Source organism: Chamaea fasciata, unplaced genomic scaffold (genome assembly GCF_029207755.1).
Source record: "Chamaea fasciata isolate MVZ Bird 193981 ecotype frontalis unplaced genomic scaffold, bChaFas1.0.hap1 SCAF_26, whole genome shotgun sequence".
NCBI lineage: Eukaryota > Metazoa > Chordata > Aves > Passeriformes > Sylviidae > Chamaea > Chamaea fasciata.
Window position 1 is genome coordinate 5223786 of NW_027094111.1, and position 27515 is coordinate 5251300.

The window sequence follows — 27515 nt, forward strand, 5'->3', positions numbered from 1 at the left end:
AGGTGGGAGAGAAGCTGGGGGAAGGAGAGGGAAGGGAAGGGAAGGGAAGGGAAGGGAAGGGAAGGGAAGGGAAGGAGAAGGGAAGGGAAGGGAAGGAAGGGAAGGGAAGGGAAGGGAAGGGAAGGGAAGGGAAGGGAAGGGAAGGGAAGGGAAGGGAAGGGAGGAAGGGAAGGGAAGGGAAGGGAAGGGAAGGGAAGGGAAGGGAAGGGAAGGGAAGGGAAGGGAAGGGAAGGGAAGGGAAGGGAAGGGAAGGAAGGGAAGGGAAGGGAAGGGAAGGGAAGGGAAGGGAAGGGAAGGGAAGGGAAGGGAAGGGAAGGGAAGGGAAGGGAAGGGAAGGGAAGGGAAGGGAAGGGAAGGGAAGGGAAGGGAAGGGAAGGGAAGGGAAGGGAAGGGAAGGGAAGGGAAGGGAAGGAAGGGAAGGGAAGGGAAGGGAAGGGAAGAGGAAAGGAAAGGAAAGGAAAGGAAAGGAAAGGAAAGGAAAGGAAAGGAAAGGAAAGGAAAGGAAAGGAAAGGAAAGGAAAGGAAAGGAAAGGAAAGGAAAGGAAAGGAAAGGAAAGGAAAGGAAAGGAAAGGAAAGGAAAGGAAAGGAAAGCTCCTGTGAGCCCATCCTTGCCTAGAGCAGTTTTGTGCATCCCCCCTGTACAAACACACAGGGTCTCTGCAGCAGTGGCAGCAGCAAATGGGCTCTGGGCACTTCTGTCATTTCAAAACCACCCGGAGTGCTGCACGAAGTCCCGACAGCCCAGCACAGCCCAGGGGCAGCTCTGCAGCAACATCTGGAGGGGAGACCTTCCCCAGAGCCAGCAGTGTCCAAACACCCCTGCAGGCCCAGGCAGGAAGGGGCAGTGATTTAATGATGGCACACTGCCCCTGTGTGACAACGTCCCTGTGTCACTGCCCCGGGCTCCTCCAGAGCATGGCAGGGACACCCTGGGACACCAACCACGACCTTCCCACAGCCCACCTCCCTGTGTGCTGGGTGCACCTGCACAGAACTGAGCAGGACGGGCCCTGCCCTTCCCTGCCCCACCAAAACCTTGAGCAGGCACAGAACCAGAGCCACTGGAGCTGAAATGTCCCCTGGGGTCACCAAGCCCAGCAAGGGCAGCCAGGCTCACGCCCTCCCGTGGGTGCAACTCCCAGCACAGCCCCACCACTCAGAAACCCCTGGAAGGAGCTTGGAGGGGACAAAAGGGTCCCCAGCTGTGGCAGGACGTCCTGCAGGGCAGGGCTGGATCCTGCCCCTCTCTCAGCACCCACAGCAGCTTCAGCGCGGGGAAGGTTTTACCTTCTTCGGCTTCCAGATCCACCAGTGAAGATACCAACACGCCCAGCTCCTGACATTTTTTGCTGTGGGCCTTTGACTTCATGTGTTTAGTCAGATTCCCTGAAAAGAAGCAGAAATCATATTTTATTCAAATGTGGCTCCTTTTTTTCCACCTTCTTTTTCCCCTTTTTCTTTTTTTTTCCCTCTTTTTTCCTTTTTTCTTTTTTCTTTCTCTTTTTTTTTCCTTTTTTCTCTTTTTTTTTTTCCTTTTTATTTCCCTTTTGCAAGCTTGCCAGTCACAAATCAAAACTCCCTCTCAACGAGACAAAGGTCCCTGACTGTCCCCAAGCCCCTGCCCACTGCAAATCCCTCGTGACACGAGGCCAGGTCCCCCCTTCCCTCCCTCTGCTGCTGCCCTGGGGCGCAGGAGGAGGTGCTGGAAGGGCTGTGGGACCTTTCAGGTGTTGTGCAGCCTGAAAAAACTGCTGGGGCAAACTTCTGGGGCTGGGGGAAGAAAAGGCCTGGGCTGCTTTCAGCTGTGAGGGTGAAGCAAATTAAAATTAAAATTAAAATAATTAAAATTAAAATTAAAATGGTAGGAAGGAAGGGGTGGGAAACACATCCCAGTGTGGCATCACCTCCAACCTCATCTCAACAGCCCCTGGAGGGGAAAGCTCCTCAGCAGCACAGGGCAGGGCAGTTCCACCCTGGAAACGTTCCAAAAACACGTGGATGTGGCACTTGGGGACGTGGGGCAGTGGTGGTTGGGCTGGGTGATCTTGGAGGGCTTTTCCAGCTTTAATGATTTCATGATTCTACAATAAAATGAGAGTTTGAGCTGCCAGCAAGTGGGGAAAACCCTACATTCCCTTTTTCCCCAAAAAAGGATGGCTCAGGTGCTCTGGAAATGTTCCAAAACCAAGTGGATGTGGCACTTGGGGACGTGGGGCAGTGGTGGTGGCCTTGGCAGTGCTGGGTCATTTGGAGGGCTTTTCCAGCTTTAATGATTTTATGAATTTGTGATAAAACGAGGGTTTGAGCTGCCAACAATAGGGAAAAAAACCCCCTACATTCCCATTTTCCCAAAAAAAGAATGGCTCAGGTGCTCTGGAAGGCACCAAAGGGCCGGGCCAGCTCGGCTCCTTGAGCAGGAGGAGCCTTGGACACCCTCTGGAATTCAGAAACCTCCAAATGAGGCTCAGAAACCTCCAAATGAGGTTCAGAAACCTCCAACTGAGGCTTCCTGGAGGCCAGGATGGGAAGAGCAGCCCCTGGGAGAGGGAGAACAGCATGTGGGATCACTGGGGGCTGCTCTGGGCATCAGAGGCCACCTCTCTAATTCCACCTCCCAAATTACAGGCAGGTTAATTAGACACTGATTAACCCCACTGATAGCCCCGGGAAATGCTGGACAAAGGGGAGAGTTTGCTGGAGGGGGAGAAGCAGGCAGGTGGAGCAGACAAGAAGATGAAGGGCAGGAGAATTAAAGCAATAAAAAATGTCCCATTTTCCCTTCTCCTCTCCTCCAGCTCTTCTTAAAGCCCCAGACTGTGATTTGGAGGGACCTTAAAGCCCATCCAGTCCCATGGCAGGGACACCTCCCACTCTCCCAGGGTGCTCCAAGCTCCGTCCAGCCTGGCCTCGGGCACTGCCAGGGATTTATGGGCTGAGGGGATGACGAGAAGGAACCTGGGCCCTGCTGAAGGAATCTATGAATGTTTGAATTTCCCACCCCCTGATGTGCCCCCAGCTTTGCTGGAACTGACACCTGAGGGCACTGAGGGGCACCAGGCTTGGTTTTCTCACCGAACAATTATTTAAAAAAGAGGAAAACCAGGATTCTCTCGCATTATTACAACCTCCAGCGAGGACTGGGGTCCTGCAGTGCAAAGTCCACAGTCCCTGAACTGGTGGGAGCACCGAGGGCCTCTCTGAGCCTCTCCTGCTCTGGGTATCAGGGATAAAAAAGCCACTGTTCACTGGAGCAGAGCATTACCCATGCTGCCCTCACCTCTCAGAGTGCCACAACCACCCAGCTGCCACCTTGATTTCTCCTCAGCCCATGAATTATTTATTTCAGCCCATTTTATCCAGAATGGAGCAGCTCCAGCAGGAAACACCAGGAGAGACAAAGGTTGACTCTGTGTATCAGGCACCCAACCTGGAGGAGGACTCCGGGGATGTTTAATAACTTGAATGCAGCAAAACAGCTGCAAAAAGGGGAGATTTATTATTTTTAAGCCTCACGTTTAGCTGCCCTTAGTCAGGACACTCAGGTGTGAGGACGAGGCCAGCCTGGCTCAGCTCCCTGCTCCAAATCAGAGCCTCTTTTTCCCCCCCAAAACGGGAGTTCTGTCGTGGCCTCAAACCCACCCCGTGAGGCAGGAGCGTGTTCTCACGGACACCTCTGCTCCCAGTCAATCGCCACTGCCTGAAAATGAAAATAAAAAAACCCATCCACAGTCCCAGCTGTGGCCTCATGGAACTGGGATTTCATTTCGGAGTGAAAACCAGCGAAAACACAGCCTGAGTCAGCGTGCTGCAATCCACACTGTGCTGCTCACACTTCGCAGCCCTGCTGCCAGAAATGCCCCATCCCTGCAAAACCCCTGCAAAACCCCTGCCTGGAGCCTCTGCAAGGGCAGCAAACAGCAAACCAGCCTGAGGCAGTGCCTGCTCTGGGCTCTGTGGGGATCCCTGAGTGGAGAGGAGACATCGGGGACATCCCCAGCAGTTCTGGTGCCACCCCAGCCCCAAAACCAGCCCATAAATCCTCAGTGCCACCAACACCCAGCCCTGGGAGCAGCAGGAGGGGACAGCAGGAATTCCTGCGGGGGCTGTGCAGTGCCATGGTTTGGGCTCAGGGCCTCCGAGGCCACCGTGGCCACCTCAGGTGTGCAGGGGACACAGCAGTGCCCTGTCCCTGTGCACCCGCAGGACCTGTCCCTGTCCCTGCGCACCTGCAGGACCTGTCCCTGTGCACCTGCAGAACTTGTCCCTGTGCAGCTGCAGGACCTGTCCCTGTGCACCTGCAGAACTTGTCCCTGTGCACCTGCAGAACTTGTCCCTGTGCAGCTGCAGGACCTGTCCCTGTGCACCTGCAGAACTTGTCCCTGTGCACCTGCAGAACTTGTCCCTGTGCAGCTGCAGGACCTGTCCCTGTCCCTGTGCACCTGCAGGACCTGGCCAGGCCCCCCCGAGCCCTCCTGCCCCTCTGCTGGGGCTCAGCTGTGCCAGGAGCCACCAGTGCCACCTCCCGTTGTGTTTTGTGTCCCCGGGCAGGGCGGGGTGTGGCTCCCGCCCTCCTCTCCCAGCCCAGGCACTGCCAGCCCCCAGTGCCAACAAATTCACCCCCAACACCAAAACACCAACCCATTCCAAGCTTTGTTTCCTTCCCCTCCCTCTCCTTTTCCCTCTGCTCTGTCTCTGCCTCCATCCCCGTAGGTCAGACCAGGTAAAACTGCTGGCCAAGATCCTCCTGCAAAGCCCTGGGTGCAAATTTCGTTGGAGAAATCCCGACACAACAGGGATGCTGCATCCTTTAGGGGAAGGGGACCTCAGCAGGGCAGATCCTCATCTGCCCCCTCTGCGTGGTTTTAAAGGAAATTAAAAGCTGGAGGCTCCTTTCCACCGGCTGAGAAGCTGAGTGATCATCCTGGGAGCAATCGGGAGGACAAGGGTGTTTATCTGATCAGGGCTCCTCTTGCAGTTTGTGTTTTTTTAGACCCCTTAATTAACGCCGGCAGGATGAAACGCTGCAGCCCTTCCTGGGGCAGATTTCCAGTCAAATCAACACCACTCCGCCGAAGTGAGAGCTGCATCTGAATCCTACGAGGGGAAGACTCACAGCTACTTGTTGCCTTTGCAGAGTTCTGGCTCCAAAGTTAAAAAAAGGAAAAAAGGAAAAAAAGGGAAAAAAAAAAAAAAAAAAAGCAAACCACACGGCATCGCTTCCTTGGAAACCACGGAAAAACATCTCGGAGGGAGCAGGAGAGAGCAGCAGGGAGGCTGGATTTAAATAGCAGAGGAATTACACTGAACCCCAAGCAGGTAAGTGCTCCTTATTGGGGATTGTTTACCAAAAAAAAAAAAAAAAAAAACCACCAAAACTCCCAGATTTGAAATAAACTGGCTATATTTTAAAAAAAAAAAAAGAAAAGTCCTCAGGAATTCTAGGGAACTGTGAGCCCACAGGAGGAGCACAGCTCCCATTACGCCCGCCCAGAACTATGTGCTCCAGCTGCCTCAGCTCTGCCGCTGCTGGGAGGTCTTACTGGGGACTTAGAGCAGCTTAAATGCCTCTGTTGTTTGGAGAAAGCTGTGACTCGAGGCTTCCAAAAGCACCTAAAGCAGCTTAATAGGGACTAGAAGTGATTTCCCAGTTAAATTTCGTGAGGAAAATGGATTTTTTTTTTTTTTGTTTAAATTTTTTTTTTTTTTTTTTTTGGGGAAGAGCCATTCTCGTGTTTTCAAGGTGGCGGAGTTAAAGCAGAAGGTGGGGAGCTGAAGCCTTGAGATTCCTGGGAAAACGATCCTGCCTGTGCTGGGGCTGCACCATCCCTTCTATTTCTGCCGTTAAATCTGATCAATTTGGCAAAAAATAACCCCAAAAAAACCAACAAATGACCGAGTGCAGGGGACACAAACAGCCAGAGCTTCACAGGATTAACAATTGTCACGTTCCTCTTTGAAAATCACTTGAAAGGACAGCAGCAGCTTCTCTGGAAGGACAAGAATCCTGTGGAGCCAGGCTGGGAGAGCTGGGGGTGCTCCCCTGGAGAGGAGAAGCTCCAGGGAGAGCTCCGAGCCCCTGGCAGGGCCTAAAGGGGCTCCAGGAGAGCTGCAGAGGGACTGGGGACAAGGCCTGCAGGGACAGCACACAGGGAATGGCTTCCCAGTGCCAGAGGGCAGGGCTGGATGGGAGATTGGGAACTGGGAATTGTTCCCTGCCAGGGTGGGCAGGGGCTGGGCTGGAATTGCCAGAGCAGCTGTGGCTGCCCCTGGATCCCTGGCAGTGCCCAAGGGCGGGCTGGACATTGGGACAGTGGGAGGTGTCCCTGGGGTGGCTGGGGTGGGATTTAAGCTCCCTCCCAACCCACACCATCCCAAGATTCTGTGATCTTGCCAGGAGATTCCCTCACACACAGAGAACCAGCCGTAACTGATAATCTGTGTCCCAAATAAATCCCTGAAACAGGTTTTATGTGGGATTTAAATAGTGCACAGGCCTTGATTTAGGTCTTGGTGCGGAGCTGACGTCCCCAGGTGAGAGTTTACGAGGAGGAAAGCTTTAATTTACAGAAGTCATTGGGCAGAGGAGTTCAGTTTTTTAAAAGATCGATTATTATCTTTTATCCTTATTGACATATAGATTAAAGGAGTGAATTTGCAGGTGCAGCCTGCCCGTGTCCACACGGGCTATGGAATATCAGCCTCCTCCTGGATCAGACCAGTCCCCTGCACCAGCCAAAAGCTGATATTCCAGAAAGGTACCCAGGATCTGCAGATTTCCAAATGAGCAGAATTCCCAGTGAGGCTGAGTCTTTACTGGCTGCACTGGCTTCAGAAAATACCAGAGAATATTTCACTGGAAGTCCTTTGCTGCCAGCCCTGACTCCTGGATTGTTTTTTTTCCCCTTTCCCTGGAGAGTTCTAGAGTTCCTTTCACTCAGTGTTTCATCTCCTGGCTGGGTCATTGGGGCATTTTCTGTTCCTGGCCTCACATCCCATGGGATGTTCAGGCAGGGATAACCCTGTCCTCACCCCAGGGGACATTTGTGACATCCCCAGGAGCACAGGGAGCCCATCCAGCGGCTCCCCAGGGATGCTCCGCCCCTGGATGGGCCCCAGCCCTGGGGATATTTTGGGAATGTGCCCATCCCTGTGCCCTGCTCTCCCAGCAGGGAATTCTGACAGAGTTTTTCACCAGCTGGACCCGCTCTGTGCTTTCCAGAGGAGGCTCAGGCTGCTGGAGCTGCAAGAACAATAACCTGGGCAGCGCTTTAAGGGCTGGGGGGAGCTGCATTTAATACATTTAATTGCATCTATTTGCTACATTCACATGTGCAGTACCCTCAGTGCTGTCAGGGGCTGATTTAAGGAACTGAAAATGAATTTATTGAGGGCTCTGACTGGGGCCAGGGAGCAGCCTGGTGTCCGGGAAATGTGAGTGGCCCAGACTGTGCAATGGGTGTCCGCAGCCAGCAGGCACCGTGTCCTTTCCACAGCTCCCTTTAAATTAAAGTGAAGCTCCTCGTCCCGCCTGACCTCCAGGCAGAGGCAGCAGCATCCACTCAGAGCTGTTCCATACATTTTGTCCAGAAATCCTGAGGAAACTGGGAGCAGTCAGGACGAGAGAGGGTGATGTGAGTCTGAGGGAGGACAGAAAATGACTGTGGAAAAGGGGAATTAATGTGCCAGCTCTGCCCCTGGTCCCAGCTCACCCCGAGCAGCTGGGAGAGAGGGGAAGGGAAAAGTTTTCCCCGACCTTCCTGAAAGGGAAAACAGCTTTTTCTTCATTTCCTTCCTGCCCAGAGAACAATGCAGAAGCTGCTGAACCTCCTTTAAAGACCCTCTTGGAGGCCACAGGCACAAAGCTCCACCTCATTAAAGAGGCACCTTCAGGTCTGCTCCAGAAACACCAAATCAAACAAACCTTTGCAAAGCAAAATTTCCAAGGCTGTTGTTCGCATCAGCTAAGCGAGCACACACACACACACACAGAGCAAAATAATAATAATAATAAAAAAAGAATAAAATTAATCTCATGGATTTGCTTTAAATTAATAAAAAAATATAATTTTTTTCCTGCAGTTCTGTAAGTCGAAAGAACAGATTGGCTTCCAGTGACAGAAAGGCACAAAAAGCAGACAGTTGGTGAATAAGGGGAAATATTTAAAGCATTTTAAAGCAAAAGTTTTCCCAGTTCTTGGAACACAGACATTGATTTTCTGGAGTGGGAGGGGTGTGGGGGGGTGAGGTACATTTTAACCAGATAAAGATCCTCATTAAAAATAATAACAATAATAAACCCCCCATTTAACTGCTTCCAGCCTAGTTGAGAGTTTAGAGCATTAGATCATGTTGGAGAGATCTACCCCAGCCAAAACGAAGCCAGCTTCACAGACCTCCCCGTGGAGCTGATGCTGAAGGCTAAAATTAACTCTGGAAAGCTGATTTCTAAAAAAGCCCCAGGTTTTTTTGGTGTTTTTTTTTTTTTTTTTTGTGCAAGTGCAGCCCGGCAGGATGGAGAGCTGCAGCTTCTGCATTCTGCAATTCCTGGGGCTGCCAAACCCACCCAGCCCAGGGAGGAGCCAGGGCCCAGACAAACCCCTCCAAAAGGAGCTGGGGGACACCAGTTCTGCAAAGCCCCCGCTCCTCTGGGCCACTCTGCTTATGACCCAGAGTTCGAAATTGCTTAAAAATTAATCCCCGGCAGGGGCATAAGTGAAAAAATGGATTTTCCTCCTGCCCTTGCCGGTGATTTTTTTAAGCGATCTCAAACTCTCGTTTGGTAAAAACTCTCCATCACCAGCTGATGCTTTTATCAACACACACAGGACTCTTCTCTTTTCTCCCCACTCTTCCAGAGCTCCTTGTGCCCCCCCAAACAGCTTTTCTCCCATTTCTTGCAGTCTGAGCACACCCCAGGGCTCTGCCCGTCACCCCCTCCCAGCAAAGAGCCGTCCTCATGCAATTCCAAGTCACCATCATGCGACTCTTTATCCACAAATCGCCAGCCCGGGGGAAGTTCTGCCCGTTCCATGCATCCATAGGCAAAGGGAGACTTTGCCATTCAAATCCCAACAGAGCGTTGATGATTTTTTTTTTCGGTTGTGTGGAAGGAAGCATTTCCATGCTCCCTTGCCCATGCCAAGCGGAAGAAGGGAAGTGTCTGTTGGCAATGTGCAGCCAGAGCTGACAGATCCTTCAAGGAGCAGAGATGAAGAGCAAAAAAAAGCAGCCAGAGAGGTGGTGGAGAGGATGGTTTGATCCCAGCAGCCTGGGCCAAAAGCCCTCCAGAAGCATGGTGGGAGTGGGGTGAGGTGACGGGAGAGGCTGAGCGGGTTCAGCCCTCCAAGGAAAACCTCGGAACGAAGTCAAAGCAAGAGGGGACGAGAAAGGAAATGAATCAGAGACAGCTCCGGGATGGGAGGGAGAGGAAGAACCGTCGCTTGGATGTGCAGCATGAGAATCTGGCCTCCAACCCGGTATCACTTCCCGTTGTCCCCCAGCCCCAGTGAGCGCCAGCACGTCGTCACCCAGAAATCCCCGCCAGCCTTCCCCGCAAAGCTCCAGGCACTGCCCACCCCGAGTCACCCGCTCTGGTCACCTCCCTGGTCCTCCTCTGTCCCCTCTGGGCCAGCACACGTGCCACAGAGCACGCAGCACCCCTCCCCACACCCCCGCTGTGCCACCGCCCGGGTGACACCAGCTCCTCCTGGGGCGCTGGACCCTCCCGGCTGTGTCACCCTCTGATAGAGCTACACACTAAGTGTTCTAGAACATCCTGGGCTGGGAGGGACCCACAAGGATCACCCAGTCCAGCTCCTGCATGGGACAGCCCCCGGAATCCCCCCATGTGCCCAAAAGCATTGTCCAAAACTCCCTGAACTCACGGATCTGTCAAGCTGTAGCCAAGAATCTGAGCCCCACACTTGCTGCCTAATCCCAAGGCTTGATGCCACGAGAGATTTGTCCAACCCACGGTGCCAGAGCCCTGCAGGAAGTTAAAGGCCCCTGGGGCACCTCTGGCCGTTTGGAAAGCCCCACTCCCCGTTTCTCCTGGAAAAGCCTTTTTGTTTGCACGTGGTTTGCAGCTCCTCACGCCCTCCCTGAGGCCATGGCAGGGGACACCAGGTGGCATTGATGGCTCGATGTCCTGGGATGAAAGCCCTTAGGGGTGATACAGAGAATGTGGAAGCCACATGCAGCTGCAGAGGATGAGGATGGGCAGGTCTGGAGAGCACCAGCAGGAAAAGCCACCCAGAGCCTGGATCCAGGGGCTCAGCCAGGAGCCTGGAGCTCCTGCCCTTGCTCTGGGGTGGCTTTGTTTGGAAGCCCTGCCAGGGAAGCTGCATTTCACGATTTTTCCCTTGGAGAAGCCCAAGGAGGATGGCAGGGACGCTCTTCTGCAGCCTGGCTTAACGCAGAGCCGCTCCTCTTCTGAACGCACCAACCGAGTTCCAACTCCCTCATCCCCCTCCCTCCAGCTCGGGGGGCTTTGGCAGCCCCTGGGAAAACCTTCCCTGGCCCTTTGGCAGTGCCCCCCAGCAGGCTGGTGGCAGAGCAGTGAGCAGAGGAGCAGCTGGGAGCTGGCTGTGGCTTACCTTTGGTTTTAAAAGCAAAGTTACAGTACTTGCAGACGTACGGCCTGACGTCTGTGTGCGTGCGAATGTGTTTCTTCAGCATGCTGGGTTTCTTGCAGCGAATTCCACACTCCTCACAAACATACTTCCCTCTTCCACGGCCTCGCACATACACATACTCTTCGTTTGATTTGTACCTATGAGCAACAGGTGGCGTGATAAAGGGGAAAAAAAAAAAGCAAAACAAAACAAAAAAGAAGATTCCCACCTCAACAGAAGAAGAAGAAGAAGAAGAGGTCACAACTTTGCTGAGTTAGTTCTGCAGCACTAGTGTTAGTTATCGACACCACAGGTCTTGGTTGCTGTTTGGTAGCTCTGGGTGATCAGACTAAACGTGAATTATCACCCAAAGCTCGTGCCCAGATGCCTCCAGACGCTTGAGCCCTGTGCTGGGATGTTCTCCTGCCCTGCAGCTGCTGCTCTGTGCACACCACGAGCCCAGAGCTGAGCTAAGTCACTGTGCTGATGTCCCCAAACACAAACCGAGGCACCCAGGATGGGCTGGACAGGGTTTGTCCCTGGACAGGGTTTGTCCCAGGACAGGGTTTTTCCCTGGACAAGATTTGTCCCTGGACAGGGTTTGTCCCAGGACAGAGTTTGTCCCAGCCCAGCCCAGCTGCCTGTCACTCCCTGCCATGTGAAACGTGCCCAGTCAGTGCCCGCAGGGTGCTGGGAAAACCTCCTGGGACACTCCCCCAGCCTGCCAGGGCTGCAGCCAGAGACACCTGAGAAGTCACTGCTGCCACCAACCCCCATGTGACCCCTGCAGAGCCTGAATGAGACACCCAGAATGGACACAAAGAGAAGGAAACATCCTTTTCTCTTTTTTTTTTTTTTTTTTTTTTTAAATAAATAAATCGTGCTACCACTACTTGCAGACACTGCAGACCAAGCTCTTTTATCCTTTGCACAGCGTCACCATTTAGGTTTCCCCAAGAGAATGAGACTGGTCATCCTTCCTTCCCATTACATATTTTATTTTCCTGCCCAGGCATTAGTGCACGGGGAAAGCTGCAGGATGGGGGGGTGGGGGGGTTGAAAAAAACCCCGTGTAAGACTGAGACAAATCTTTCTGCCTCCTGCTGCTCAGCAAATGAGGTCTGCAATTTCCTGTACTCGCAGCACAAGAAGAATAAGGTAACACAGAATTGCTCCCCTCAGATCTTAAAGACGCCAAATATTTGAAGCATGGCACTTCTTGCACAGTCATTTTTTTTTTTTTTTCTACCCAGGAGGAATTAAGTCAGGTCTTCAGAAATCTCCAAACATCCACCCTGGAAAAAATCAGGCTGTCTAAAGCCTGTTAATAGGAGATCCAAAGGCATCCAACACCATCAGTCAGGTTTTAGTATCTTCCTATTCCAAACCAGAAGGGTGAGAAAACAGCAGCCAGACTGAGCAGGGACTTGAAAAGAAACAGCTGCACTGGAATAGATTGAGCGCTTCAGGAAGTGAATATGTAATAAATACTAAAATCTGTGTATTTATAACGTAGAAAAAACACGGGTTGGTTAAAACTGAGTAAAAAACCCACACAAAGAGCCCGAATGCAGCCCAGAACTGACAGGATGAGAAAGGCACGGCCTGCAGAGGATGAGCCCATGGAAACTCCTCCCACCCTGCAAGGGTGGGGATAGAAATGAGTGAGTGAAATTAAAAAATCATCCTTAAACTATACCCTAAAAAAAATCCTGATATAACCCATATACAACTATTAAAAAAAATAAAAAACAAAAAAAACAACTTCACAGTTTACAAAATTCCCTGAACAACTCCAAATTCATAATATAAAAACCACCAAGAAACTATTTCTTATAACAGTATCTCCATAAAAATTCTTTAAAAACCTCCTCTCCCTAAAACTAATAAAAACCTATTTAAAAACCTGATATAACCCATATACAATTACTAAAAAAAACTAAATTAAAAAATCACAGTTCACAAAATTCCCCAAATATCTAAAAATTCATAACATATAAACCACCAAGAAACTGTTTCTTATAACAGTATCTCCAAAACAATTCTAAAAAAACCCCCCTCTGCCTAAAAACTAGTAAAAAAACTATTTGAAAGTAGTAAAACTGACTAATAATCACAAGTTTTATCTCTTTATATTGTCAGTAAAAAAATAAGCAGTTATTTAAAAATGTTTTAAAAATTTCATTTTCTCATTCTCTTCTTTTAGTGTTTGTTAACAAACCTATCTTTATACCTCTTAAATTTAAACCTACTTTACTTTTCTCCTAATCCTATCTCCCAAAAAAGAAAAAAAAAAAGGTAAATAATGATAATAAACACTCAAAACACTAGACTAATTTTTAACAAACCCAAAAAATAGCAAACATAAAATCACTGCAGAGTGGCACTGCAGGGACCCCTGGATCTCCCATACATTTGGTTCCTTTCCCTCAGGGAGAGTCCAGGGAATTCCAGCCCCATGGGGGTTTTTGGGGGAGCTGCAGCCCTGGTTTCGTGCCTGAGGTGTTTTTGTTTTCTGAAATTCTTTTCCCAGGGAATTTTCTCTATACTGGAGAAATGTTTATGTAACTGTACCTTTGTTATTCATTCCTTTCCCTAGGAGGGACTTCTTGATGTCCCTGTGGTCTGACCAATGTGAGTGAAGAGGTTTGTCTTTGTGTCACCAATCAGATTGGTCTGTGTGAAACAGTATAAAAGGGAGACACATCCCAAAAACAGAGGAGTCATTTTCAGCCCTCTGAATCTCGGAGTCTGTGTCGTTGTGGTGTAAAACAGCGTCGGGGAGCTGCAGCTGAAATTTGGGATGATCCTCCTGGGTGCAGGGAGTGAGCTGGGATTAACCCTTCCCGTGCTGCCCGTCCAGCCTTGTCACCCTAACTTTGCCTGCTTTTCAGCGTTTGCATTTTGTTCTCACGCAGCTTCAAGAAAACTATGTATATTTTCAGAATTTATCTGTTTTGTTGACTTATTTCTCCTCTGGGAGGAGAAATGTGATTGATGGTGATCTTCACCAACGAGGTCAAAGAGGTGGCAACCTGTGGAGCCAATCTTTTGCCTCCTAATCGAACTGTATATAAGATGGAGACAGAAAAATTAAAGCTGAACTTTCCTGCTGACCCTCCTGCTACCTGCTTCATTCTTTCGTGTCCCAAAGTGCGACACTGCCTGAGCCCCTTGGATGTTGGGGGTGTTCAGGGGGGGATGAGCTGCTCCTGAGTGAAGGGGATGAGGTCATGGGTTCAGTTTTGGGCGTGGATTAGAGAAAAGAGAGGAAATCTGGGTGTTTAAACAGCCCCAGCCTGCACCAGGAGCATGAACTGGGTTTTGGTGTCCGACCAAAACTGGGGGGACAGTTTGTGCTTCTGTCCTTCAGCATCACCAGCAGCAGTGCTCTAGATCATCACCAGGCTCACCTGGTGGCCCAAATACTTTATTTCATCTGCTGTGATTTCAGCCCGTTGTGCCATTCCCAACCATTAGCCCCCCCAAAAAACCCTAAAAAAGCCGACATCAAACTCCATCATCACAAGGTTCTCATTATCTGGCCAGAGGGGGCTGAGCTGGTGTCTGCAGAGCTCACCCAGTGCTCCAGCCTCCATCCCAGCATGCCCAGTTACCTCCTCTCAACCCTAAAGGATTCCAGGGCACACCTTTTTTAGGGATGGACGATTGTCAGTCAAAGTATCCAAAGGAGCAGAAGGAATCAGGAATCCTGATTTTTTTTTCTGCTCAGGTTTGTACTGCAGGCTTCCCTCTCTGCCTCCTTCCTACCTGTCAGTGTGCTGGGAATTTACAACCTGGAATTGCTCCTTTACCAGCCTTGTTCTTGCACTGCCCTTAATTCCACCCTCCCACGGAAATGTTTTTGTGTCCCTTCCTCAGCCTCATTAAAGCCACGGGGGCTGCATTAAAAGGGACGTGTGATTTAATCTGGAATTAGGCACTGCACTTTGTCTGACACTCCACAAGGCTTCAGCACAGATATTCCCCCACAGCTCCCCGAGACCACGTGGGAAACAGGCAGGGAGAGGGGAGAAAGAGGAAAAGCAAGTTAACCACAAGGAACAGCAAACCACAGAGGGAGAAAGCTGGAGGTGATGGTGCCATAACCCAGAGAACGCTCTGCAGATGCCATCTGCCTGCTCTGAGGGCTGCAGTGGATTTATGGAGATAATTCCTTCAGTGTGATCCCGCTTTCCCTGCTCCTGTGCCCGTGGGATTTACATCAGGAAAATAAATCAGCCACAGCTCACTCCGGGTGAAGATTTACCCCGGGCATGGGACTTTCCCTGCTCCACGAGGTTTGCTGCAAGCAGATCCCATGGACAGCCACAGCTGGGGTTTGTGGCAGCACATCTGGGCTTCTCTTCCAGAGCCCTGTGGAATTCATAATCCCAACTCCCAGCCCCTGCAGGGCCACGCTCCCCTCAACGCTGGAATCGTTGGGAGCACACAGAGGGTTGATTACTGGTCATTACGAGCCCAGACACTGATTTAGGGAACAGCCCTTCCAAACAGATGCACAGAAATCAAAACTCAGTTATTTGATGCGTTTTTGAAAGCTTCCTTGGTGTGTCCTGCTGGCAAATTTTGGGCCAGCACTGCAACCCCTTCCCAGAGCAGGAGGGACTGGCACAGCCCAGGCAGTGCTGGTGTCACCCCCGGCAGCACCAGAGGCCTGATGGCCCCAGAACGGGCCCAAAATCACAGGAAACCCAACAATGGGAAACCACAGCCCTGGAGAAAGCTTTGTCTCAGCTCCTTCCCTTCAGCTGAAACCCAAACCCCTGAAGCATTTATTCCTTTGCAGCCTGCAGGAGGTTGAGCTCTCAGTATCTGCTGTTACAGATTCCTGGCCATCCTTTTCAGCCACAAACACTTCTTTTTTTTCCCCTCACTGCTGTGAGCCACATCCAAAAATCTCCATGTGGCTGGAAACCACAGGATCAAACCTTGGACAGCCAGTGGGGAAGGAAGTTTGGTGGTTGGCAGGCAGGGAGGCAGAGCAGGTTTCTGGGGGACTCATCGCTCACAGCTGGGCTGAATCACCCCTTTCCTCCTGCTTCCTTTTTAATTTTTTTTTTTAATTCCACCAGGATTTTACTATGCCCTGCAAAGGCTTTGCTGGTCACGGCCTGGGCACAGTGGTTGCATTTTAATCATTAAGGTGGAAAACCCTAATTCTGTGAATTTTCATGATTTGAAGCTCACTGCTGTATCAAAGAACACCCCTGGAGGCTTTCACAGCAACTGAAGAATTATTTCCTCGACCGGTTTTTGACATTTGATAAAATCCCTTGTTTGCTTTTCGGATTTGGGGTGCAGAGGCACAGGAGTGGGATATGTGATCCCTGTCCTGAGCTGCTGGGTTTGCTTCCCTGTCAGTGAACCGAGTCAAGCTCCGCAGTTGTTGCCTTCGGTGTCAGATTTTGGGTTTATTGATGGCACATTTCATCTGTCACCAGGCTGCCCACTCCTCCGGCTTGGCCAAATCCTTGGGAACTTCCTGACAGGCTGCTCTGGGATTAACTGATCTCATTTCTACTTTATGTCTCCTGCAAAATCTGCCAGGTCGGGGATAAATGTGTAACTACCACGGTGCCACTAATTACTGCTCGTTAATTGCCTTCCTCACAGCTCCCTGGGACGAGATGACCACTCTGAACCTGGGTGTGCAGCAGGACTCCTCAGCCTTTCCCGCGGGGTCCCTGGGGGCTGGGGATGAGCACACACAGGTGTGTCCTCAAGGCCAGACAGTCACCCTGAGCTGTCCCTGCGCTCCTGCCAAGCTCCAGCAGGGCGAACAGAGGGATTCCTTTGCAAAACCCACGCCAGACAATGTCATTTCCAGCTTCCTAAAAGCACCAGAAGCCACTCCAGCATCCCAGATTTCCAGATGGGGATATTGCACCGAGACAAACAAGATAACAATAACGCTGGATACGGGTCTGGGAGGAGCCGGCATGGAAATCTCCTTGTCCCTGGCTGAGATAATGGATCCTCACAGACACAACCTGCTGATCTCCAGGGAAACTGCAGGAGAGGCTGGGAGCTGGCTGAGCCCCCAGCACCCAGGGACACACCCACGGGGTGAGGGGGTGACTGTCACCTTAGGGACACACCACGGGGTGTGGGGTGACTGTCGCTTTTGGGGACACACCATGGGGTGAAGGGGTGGCTGCCACCATCACCATGCCCTCAGTCAGGATTTATCTTCTGCAGGATGTCCAGCCTTCCTGGATTCCTGGGATTTCCCTCCTGGACTCCTGGGATTTCCCTCCTGAAGGATGTCCAGCCTTCCTGGATTCCTGGGATTTCCCTCCTGGACTCCTGGGATTTCCCTCCTGAAGGATGTCCAGCCTTCCTGGACTCCTGTGCCCTTCAGGATGGCTTCCCAAGGGATTCTGACAACCCAAAATCTGCCCTTGGGGAGCCCAAGGTCTCAGCTCTGCTGTCCCCTCTCTTTCTGCACCACGACTGCAAAATCCAGCAAGAAACCCTGAATCCATTAATAAATGGGATAAATGCATCCTGCTCACTTCCCCCTCTGTGGGAATCCAAGCATGGATAGGAGGAGGAAGAATTTTATGGCACTGCAAAAAAAAAAAAAAAAAAAAAAAAAAAAAAGATCACCCAGGCCTAAGTGACCCTTTCTGTTTTTTATCCTTCCCCTGGTGGGTGCCCACAGCTCAGACTCTACCTCAGGCAATTTTCCACATTTCTCTGAGTGGGAAACAATAAAGTGGGAGTGTCCCCACAGTGCCCTCCTTGTGACCACAGCTCTGCCAGCACAACCTCGGTGGCACTGGGGACATGCCAGCTCCCCTGAACCACGGCCAGGGGTGGCCAAGGCACTGCCCAGAAGCAGATCAGGGGTTTTCCACCTTCCCTACAAAACGTGGGCAGAGTCCAGATTTCACTGGGAAAACCCCATGGGAATTGCTGCCTGTAGCACTGCCCTGGGAGCAGGCAGAACACCAGCACAGGGGCAGGGCACCAAATCCAAGGAAATCTCTCCTGGCGTGATCCCATCACTGTGTCCAGGGTTGGGTTTTTTGGTTTTTTTTTCCCCACTTCAAAATCCAAACGGTGCCAGCAAACCAGAAAAACTGGGATGGAAACGGGATCTGTGGTGAATGGAGAGGTGAATTTGGGAGGAAAGCACACAAAAGGTGAATGACTGTGCTGAAGGACAGACAGGAAAAGACCCAGGGATGGGGTGACGGTCTGGAAAAGGGCATGGGATGGTCAGGATGGGGGGACGTTTTTCAGGGACAGTTATCCCGAGAGCTGCAGAGCAAAGCCAAGGAGTGGGAAATTCCAGCTCATCATGGAATGAGGATGGACAATGTCCTCCAGGAGGTGTCCCCTGCACAAATGTAAGGATTTAATGCACGTTCAGCCTTTAAAGCCCCTCCCTGGGCACTGCTGGCTGCTGTAAACCCCTCACAAAGCGCTGACACCTCTGTCACACACAGAGCTGCCTCCACAGGTGGTGAAATCATAGAAAACATCCACCAACAACCCAAATCCACACAAGGAGCCTTTCCTGGGGTAAAAACACAAAAAGAGGACGACTTTTAACGGCGTTTCTCCATTTGGATTTGGAGGAGCATTGTGGGCGGCAGGGATGGGAGGATCTGTGAGTGCAGGAGCTGTGCCTGATCCCTCATCCTGGGCCTGATCCCTGATCCTGGAGCTGCCCCTGCAGGAGCCTGGGGTGTCCAGGAGGGAGCCTTAGTGCAAGGAGGCCAAAGAGAGCAGCAGCACAGGCAGGGTGTGGATGGAAAGCTGCAAAGGCAGAGCTGGTCCGTGTTCCTCCTTGTCCTGGACTGCAGTGCAGGATTAACCAGGGTGTGTGTCCTGTCATCATCTGCTGGAACCGGGTGGGGAGGTGTTACTGGGCAGCTGTTAAAGCAGCCGGGGCCATGTTCTTTATCCCTTCCAGGACCCATCCTCCCTCCAGGGGATCTCTGCTGTTCATGGGCCATCCAGGCTCGCTGCAGGGCTGATACAATCCCATCATCCCATGGGGAGAGGCTCCACCCAGGGGGAGGAGCCCAGCATTCCCGCCCGGATCAAAGCTGGCATTCAGAACGCCAGCACAGCCTGTGTGCACTGGATTCCCAGAGGGAGAGCGGACCCATCCCAGCACCACTGGAGCCTTCTCCAGGATCATCTCTGCTCCAGCAGAACCACATCTGTCACTGCAGGAGGACTTGGCTGGGCTGACACCAACAGCCTGACCAACAGGGGGTCAGGGCGTGTTCTGACCCGGGCAGGGTTTTCTTTTGTTGTTTGTTTGCTTGTTTTTTGTACTACTACATTTGTATTTTTAACATTCCCAGTAAATAACTGTTATTCCTATTCCCATATCTTTGCCTGAAGCCCCTTAATTGCAAAACTATAATAATTCAGAGGGAGGGGGTTTCCATTCTCCATGCCAAGGGAAGCTGCAGCTTTCCCTGGCACACACCTGCCTTTCCAAACCAGGACACTCCTGTCAGCGCCATGCCTGAGTGCAAGACTGATTCAGTTTGGGCCTGTGGCATCTTCTGCTCTAACAGAGGTGGGATTACAGCTCTGCTCATTAGAGCTGCTCCATCTCCCTCTGCTGTAATCATTTAATTGTCCCTGCAAACTCCTGCACAAGCACAAACCTGGGGCAGGAGGCTCCAACGCAATCAGAGAGGGGAAAGGGGAGTGCAGAGCAAGGTGAGAGGATTTCAGTGGAATGTGGGCGCCTGGTCCCTGCCAGGTGCTCAGCTTTAGCCACCAGAGCGTGAAGAAATGCGGGGCTGCACTGATTGTGTGCACACGCTAATTAGTCCCTGCTGGGCTTCCCCCCCATTAGATCCAATTTTAAGAGCAGACAGGCAATGCAGGAGCTTCCCCAGCCTCTGTCTGAGGACTGGGCTGAGTGTTCCTGTCCCCAGATGATGCCACACAATGAACAGAGAACTCCTGCAGAGCCCCAAAACCCAAACTAAACCCAAACTAAACCCAAACTCCTCACCCACCACCACAGGGAGAGGAAAAGGGAAGAAAAACCCCAGCCAAGAGCTTCTGCAGGGTTTGCAATGCCAGGGGTGTGGTGGTGGCTGCCTCCACCTCTGCAGGCACATTTTTGATGGTTTTTGGATGTTTTGGGGATAAATTAAAGCTGCATCACTGCCAGTGCAAGGCTGGGGGGTTTTGCCTGCCCAGCAGCAGGCAGACAGGTTGGACCAAGGCACAAAGCTCACATGGGTGAGCACTCACACTCAGCCCTGGGCACTGCTCCAGCAGCTCCCTTGCAAGATCAAACAGAAACAGAACAAAACACGAGATAAAAAAAGGGAAAAAAAACCAACCAGCGACTCATCCAGCTGATTCATAAAATATTCACGGGGAGAGTCTGGCCCAGAAATCCCCCCGGATGACCCGTCTCAGTCAGTTCTGTGGCCCCCAGGGTGGATTGACCAATTTCCGGAGGGGTGACATCAGTGACTGGGGCTGACACGGCCACTCCTGGCTCTGCAAACAGCCCCTCCTGCAGCTCCTGCCCCCACTGCCCTGCCTGGCTCCGGAGGCCACTGATGGTTTGCTTGATTCCTCTTGTCCCCCTGTCACTCATCCTGGCTCTGGCTCTGGGCCTTACCCAGGGCATCATTCCCAGCACTCCCTGCAGGATCTCACCTCACGGTGCCTCTGTGGCACTTGTTACACTGAAGAGACCCTAAAATTCCTGAATAAATTGTTCTGGACTGAGGTCAGTTATGGAAACAAATCCGCAGGAGGTCCCAGAGCTGCTCCAGGGCTGGAGCCCCTCTGGAGCCAGGCTGGGAGAGCTGGGGGGGCTCCCCTGGAGAGGAGAAGCTCCAGGGAGAGCTCCGAGCCCCTGGCAGAGCCTAAAGGGGCTCCAGGAGAGCTGCAGAGGGACTGGGGACAAGGCCTGCAGGGACAGCACACAGGGAATGGCTTCCCAGTGCCAGAGGGCAGGGCTGGATGGGAGATTGGGAACTGGGAATTGTTCCCTGCCAGGGTGGGCAGGGGCTGGGCTGGAATTGCCAGAGCAGCTGTGGCTGCCCCTGGATCCCTGGCAGTGCCCAAGGCCAGGATGGACACTGGGACAGTGGGAGGTGTCCCTGCCAGGGCTGGGGTGGCACTGGATGGGATTTAATGTCCCTCCCAACCCAAATCATTCCATGAGTCCATGAAATTCATGATTCCCAAGCCAGTGCCTCCATCCCTACACTCCCCTGTTGCTCTTTGGCGTGGCCAGGAGCTCCAGGGCCTTTCCCACCTCTCTGTTCTGAACCTGCCCCAAATCTGCTCAGGAATTTATTTCAACACAACTACAAAAATTGAAAGAAATCACCCCGGTGGGGATTTGCTTTCTGAAATACATCATTTCCCCATTTTTTGGGGCCACATTTCTTTATAAAGAACCCCCCATTTTTGCCAAAAAACCAGCACCTGTTCTCCAGGCTGGGCCCATCCCATTTTATCCACCTCCACATTTATTTTAAGCAGCCTTTCTTTTTTTTTTTTCCACGCCATTTCCTGACTGATTGATGCCATTAATTAGCATCTTTTACACTTGCCAGCTGCTTCATTTGAGAAGCAGAACTTCCAGTGGCCCAGCAAAACTTCCGTGCTGCTCAGAGTCAAGGCCATTCCTCCCAGGAATCTTGATTTGAGCTGGTTCTTCCTTGCAGGGCTAAACACCACCCATCCTCCTGCCCTTAATTAATCCCCTCATTATGTGCTGAAATACACCCACTGCAGAATTCAAGGATCTGGGATCTAACAGAGCCTCCTGACACACAGATCCTGGCAGAAAAATATCGGCTTTTAGGGGTGACATTTGCCCGTGACTCCAAGTTTTGGATGAATTTTCTCTGGCTTTCCATCCCCTCCTGGTGTGGCTGGGACACACTGAGGGTCCTCAGGCCCTCTGGAGGATTTATTTTTGGAGGATTTAATCCCCAAGCTGCCTCCCTGACACGGTTGTGTCCTCCCTGAGCTCTCTGTGTGGTGCTGTCCCCCCGGTGCTCTCCTTGGAGCCAAGTTTGGGGGTTTTTCAGTTTTTTTTAGTATTTTGGGTGCAGCACTGGGACGTTCTGGTTTCAGACTGGTCCCAACATGAGTCAGGGAGAACAAAGCTCCACATTCAGCCATGGGACAAGGTGAGAAACAATTCCACACTTTGATTGCAGTGAAAATGTCCCAGAACTGCATTTTCTCTGCTGTCACCACACCTGGCACAAACCTTCTTTTCTCCACCCTAAATATCCCATTTAAATATCCCATTTCACCCCAAAAGTGTGGTCGGGGGTGGCTCCTGGGGCCAGGTGCCACTGCCCCTCTGCTCTCACTGCCACATCACCCCGTTTTAGACTACTAAAAAGCAGAATTTCATTATTTCACTCCAGAAATACCCATGGCTGACCCTTCACAGGAGGCCGGGTAGGACATTTTTATTCTAATATTCCGTCCAAAATGATATTTACATTGTTACAACCAATTATTGCCTCATTTTGTGCAATTCCTCTGCTCTCAGTGATCCCTGACCCCCAGCGGAGTTGTCCCATTCCCATCACTGGAATTACTGGGAGGAAGTAGGGGAAAAAAACCGCAATTTACTGACTTTTACAAGAAATCCGTGGTGCAGCAGCCAATTTTGTGAGGTCTTTAACACAGAAAACATATTTCCAACGCAGAAAACATATTTTCAGGGCTCTCTGATTCCAGCAAAGAAGCGGAGATGGAGATCAACACCACCTGCTGTTATTCTGAACTCATTCCCAAACTCATTCCACATCCCAAGAAAAATCAACATCGCCAGAGAGCTGCAGCACCCAGGGAAGGGAAGGAACCAGTAATGCCAAGAGAGAAAATAAAACAAATTTGGACTTTGAGTTGAAAATTACATTTGTAAAAAATTAGGAAATAGAAAATTACATTAACTAAAAATTAGGAAATACTGCACAGAAGTTTGTGCAGTGAGTGCTCTGACTGCAGCTTAGATGATCTTTTAGATTTTGGGTTTCGTGTCAATGATTTTGGGAAGAGGCTTTCCAATATCTTAAAGGGGCTTTAAAAAAGGAGGGAGAGAGAGGTTTTTATAGGACAGGACACAGGGAATGGCTTCCCAGTGCCAGAGGGCAGGGCTGGATGGGAGATTGGGAACTGGGGATTGTTCCCTTCGAGGGTGGGCAGGGGCTGGGCTGGAATTGCCAGAGCAGCTGTGGCTGCCCCTGGATCCCTGGCAGTGCCCAAAGCCAGGTTTGGATCACCCTGGGACAGTGGGAGGTGTCCCTGCCATGGCTGGGGTGGAATGGGATGAGATTTAAGTTCCCTCCCAACCCAAACCATTCCACGATTCTAAATGATGTGATACTTCCAAATTTCCATTGCTTTTTAACATCAACAAATGCATTTTATCGTGAATGTTTCCAACCCCTGGAATGGGGAATGAGAAACCTTTTCGAGTGAGTGAGGCATGAACTGCAGTCAGAGCTACAGAACACGGCGCTGGAATAGAATTTACTTGAAAAAGAGTTTATTTTAATAAAATTAGGGACTTGAAGGCCCTTCCTCTGACCAAGTGCCCCTGCTCTCTGGTGCTGGTGGCCAGGGATCCTCCAGGATCCTTGTGTTCCCTCACGGTCTGGCCAGGGATCCACTCAAATACCCCAAGTACTCCCAGTGGCAGAAGGGAATTTCCAGCCCTAATTTGTGTCAAATTTGTAAAGTATTTCCCAAGATGACCCAAGAGCACTTCCCTGGTGCCGCTGCCTCACTTGAGCGAACTTCAAAAACTGCTCCTCCTTCCTCCCAGGGGAGTAATCCCGGGATTTGTGGTCACTCCCAGCCTCCCCTCAGCCTCAGCCAGCCCCAGCCATGCTGACCCTGCTGTTATTAGGGGATGGAATAGGAAACACTGATTTTTCTGTACAAATGAGCCACAAAACTGGCTCAGACCGGCCCCTCCTCTGGTTCTCTGCCTGCTTTGTCACATCCTTTAGTTTCCCTCCTGTCCCACGGGGGCTCAGCTCCTCTTCCTGGAAGTTTTTCTGGCAGCCTTTGGCCCGGACACTGTGGCAGTGACCTCCTGCTTTGGGAGCTCCAGGGGAGGAACCCTCAGGGATGATGGAAGGAGAGAAAACTTCCTCTCCACCAGCACAGGCTGGAGCAGCTCTCCTTGGGGATTGTCCCTCTCTGGGAAGGGGCTGGACCCACCCTGGGGGGGCCCCAGGGCTTGGCAGGGGGGTGCTGGTCGGGATCTGTGTTTATCCTTTTCTTCCTTAGCAACAGCTTCCCAAACATTTCCCCTTCCAGCAGCTCCAGCCCCGCAGGGAATGTTGGATTTCTTCTCCTCCCCCAGTGCCAGGAATGCCCATCCATGACCTGGACATCCCAAACCCCTGCGTGTTATTCCCAATATCCCCATCCCCATCCAAGGGCTGGCCCCGCGACGCTCTGGAACAACAGGAAGGGTCTGGATTTCTGAGGATTTGGGATGTGAACTTGGCATCCTGCACGTGATGGAACAGCTCCTTCAACACAAACACACTGGATTCCCAAACACCTTCACCAGGTAGCCTGGACAGGACCAGTGCCAGTGCCAGGAAAAGCTCCAGGGGAAGCTCCAGGAAAAGGTCTAGGAAAAGCTCCAGGAGAAGCTCCAGGAGAACCTGGTGTGGAGCAGCAGGATGCTTTTCCAGGAGAAATGGTCCCCTTTGGAATCTCAGGCCCTTCCCTGGTGGGATTGGCAGCAGCAGCCGAGCCCCCTGAGGTTTCTGGGGACGTGCAATTCCCGAGGGGCTGGAGCACATCCCTGTCCTCGCTGGCACCATCCTGGGAGTTCCCCACCAGCTGATCCTTCTGGGATCCATCCTTGGCTCTGCTGGAATTCAGAGGGGAACCAAACGGTTCCACGAGTCTGACACCTCCCATGTTCCCCAGGGAAAGCTCCTAATACGTAATTACAGTAATTAATAACGACAGCCTGGGTTCATCTCCAAACAGCCTCTGCCTCTATTGAAACCAGGCAAACAAAACCAAGCCCAGCTGCCCCATCCCTCTTTTCCTGAGGTAACAAAACTCCACAGCAGCACGGGAGGGGCAACCTGAGCACCAGCAGCAACAAAAATCCTCAGAAAGTACCAAAAAAGAAAATCAATTTCTGCTCTGTCCTTGCCCTCATCACCACCGGGCGTTGGCGGCTGATGAATTTCTGATCTGCAGATATAAATGCCACTGACAGAATTCCCAAAGCCACTCAGGTTATTACAAGCCCTCGACACCCCAGAGGATCTGATGGATTGGGCCGGGATTATCACCTCGGAGCAGCCCAGCCCATCAAGCCTCCTCCTGCTCCCGGCACCTGGGGGCTGTAATTATTAACGAGAATTCTGCACCTTGCTCTGCTGGAGACAGAAAAGCTCCGAGCCTCAGACACAGCCCAGGCCCTTCCCCACCCCTCAGACTGGATCCAAGACAAACCAATTTGTAGGAACTGATTCAATTATTTCTCATTTCCTGCCTCCTGTCAGAGCTCAGCCAGGAAATGAGGACTGATCCCAGGGAGGCCTGAGATACCATCAGTCCCCCTGGACAGCAGGAACTGGAGGAGAGAAAGTTTTGTCCTACTAAATTTCCCATCCGTTCCAGACAGGTGAGAGATTCCAGGTGAGCTGGGGGGAGCTTTGCCCCTCAGGGTCTCACCTGGATGAAGGGAATGGGGGGGGTTAAGCCCTACTCATCCTCAGTAGTGCAGAGGAAGGACCTGGGTTGTGGGACACCTGGGAAGGGGCCCTAAAACATCAGTCCTGCTGAATCCATGAGCACCAGGATGGTCCCTCAGTGCTCCTACAGTGACAAAGGGGATCCCAGTGCTGGACACGGGAGGGCTGTGGGCAGGGCTGGGCACAGCTGGGCACAGCTGGATCCCAGAGGAATCCCTTAGTGCCTGAATTCCTGCCAGGCTGGCACCTCACTGCCCCCCCAAGGACCCCTGGGCACTTCCCTGCCCCCCCTGAGAGCCCCTGGGCGACTCTTCCCAATCCATCCAAAACTCCACAGCCCTAAGGACCGTCCCCCATCAGCCATTGGGTGTCCAGCCAAATTCCAACCCCTACGAGGTTTTTCAGGGGCTCAGCTCTGGGGGTGCCCTTCCCCACCTGGGAGCCAGGGTCACAACTTCCAGCTCCAGCTGCAATTAGGCTGGGATTTCCCTGCATTTCCCTCGATTTCCCTCCTCTGATGCTGCTGCAAAAGCTGGGGCAGCCCAGGCAGGGGGAGCTGGATCCTGCTGTCCCTGGATCCTGCTGTCCCTGGATCCTGCTGTTCCCTGCACATCATCCAGACTGGGATTGGGGCAGCTCCAGCCCCGCAGGGAAGAGAGGCTGGAGCTCCATTGCCCGGGATGATGATGATGATGATGATGATGATGATGATGATGATGATGACGACGTGTGAGGAGCTGAGCAGAGCCAAAGCTCTGGAAAGGACCCGCACTTCAACCCCCTCAGCTTTTCACTGGGAACTGAGGAACACTCGATACCACAAGTGGGGAGGAAAAAGCCTGGAAAAGCCATAATGTCGTTTTCCCAGGCATTTCACTGCGAGTGAAACTAAAAAATCCAACCCAGCTCTGCCTCAGGCAGCTGCTTTTAACTGATTCCTCTGCAGAAGGTTCAGCCTATATTAATAAAATTATTATTAGTCACATTAATAATATTATTATTATATTAATAACATATATAGTTATATAACTAGCTATAGTTATATAATTATATATACCAAGATATTATATATGAATATATTTTAATATATCTACTAGATCTATTATATTATAAAGTTATATATATTATATATATACAGTTATATATATATTATATATATACAGCTTTTCGTATTATATATTATAGCGGATAATAATCAAATAATAAAAAGAAAATACAAGAAAATAATAATATGATGTAAAATAATTATAAGGGTGATAATAAGAACAACCGTATATAACCATGTAACTCTAGCTAGTTGTATAACTACGTATGTTATAATAAAAAAGGAAAAGGAAATAAAAAAGAATTTAAAAAATAAAAATATACAAATAAAAATGTAATAATAATAAAATAGAAAATAAAATAGAATAATAATAATAATAATAATAATAATAATGATAATAATGATAATAATAATAATATGCCAAGAGCACACTCTTCGATAGGTTAAGCAGCATCCAGGCATTCCCTGTGTGAGTCCTCTCGGAAGTCCCTCAGCCATGGAAAGTCTCACTCACATCCTGCTCTTTTTCCAAACCCTTTCCCCACTCCAGATCAGGGATCCCGCTGCTCCCAGGGGCTCTCCCCTCTCCCGGGGACAGCAGAGCCAGGAGCAGCTGGGATTTGAGGGAGGCAGGGATGGATGCATGTCGGAACGCTGGAGGCTGAAAATTTCAGGATTTCTGTGCTAAAAAACACTGACCCTCAGGCAAACACAACATTTGACCTGAGGCCGTGGAACAGCTTCCAAAATGGAGTGACGACGGCACTGGGGTTGTGGGTGTGTGGTTTGGATAGAGCTGTGTGATCTCACAGGGTGAAAAACTTGGATTTAAGACCTTAGTATATGGCAATATATGTGGGGCAAGATGGAGGACTTTGGGCCCAGACTTTATCTGGGTCCTTCTTCTTCACCTTCTTCTTCTTAGTTCGGGTGGTTTTCTGTAACTGGGTGATAAAGTCCTTATTGCAGACCACCTTGGGCGGTCAGTTGTTGGGTCAAAAGTATAAATAATCTAGGCGTCATCTTGTTATTGGGTAATTATCGCTTAAAAGACCTTGGAAAGAGTTAGAATGGAAAAATCTCCGTTTTCTACCCTGTTAACCAGAACTAACAACTCGTGA

At 51.0% G+C, this 27515-nt stretch overlaps 1 protein-coding gene across 1 annotated transcript in view; it reads right to left on the reverse strand.

Annotated features, from left to right (window-relative positions):
- Positions 1-1157: 1157 nt before the first annotated feature.
- HIVEP3 (HIVEP zinc finger 3) overlaps positions 1158-27515 on the reverse strand; it is a 245211-nt gene continuing 218853 nt past the window's right edge. Inside the window, exons 6-7 of the mRNA XM_066204726.1 lie at positions 10597-10772; positions 1158-1387 (exon numbers count right to left, since the gene is read on the reverse strand). Coding sequence (XP_066060823.1) covers positions 1158-1387; positions 10597-10772 — 406 coding nt within the window. The remainder of the gene's footprint in view (positions 1388-10596; positions 10773-27515) is intronic.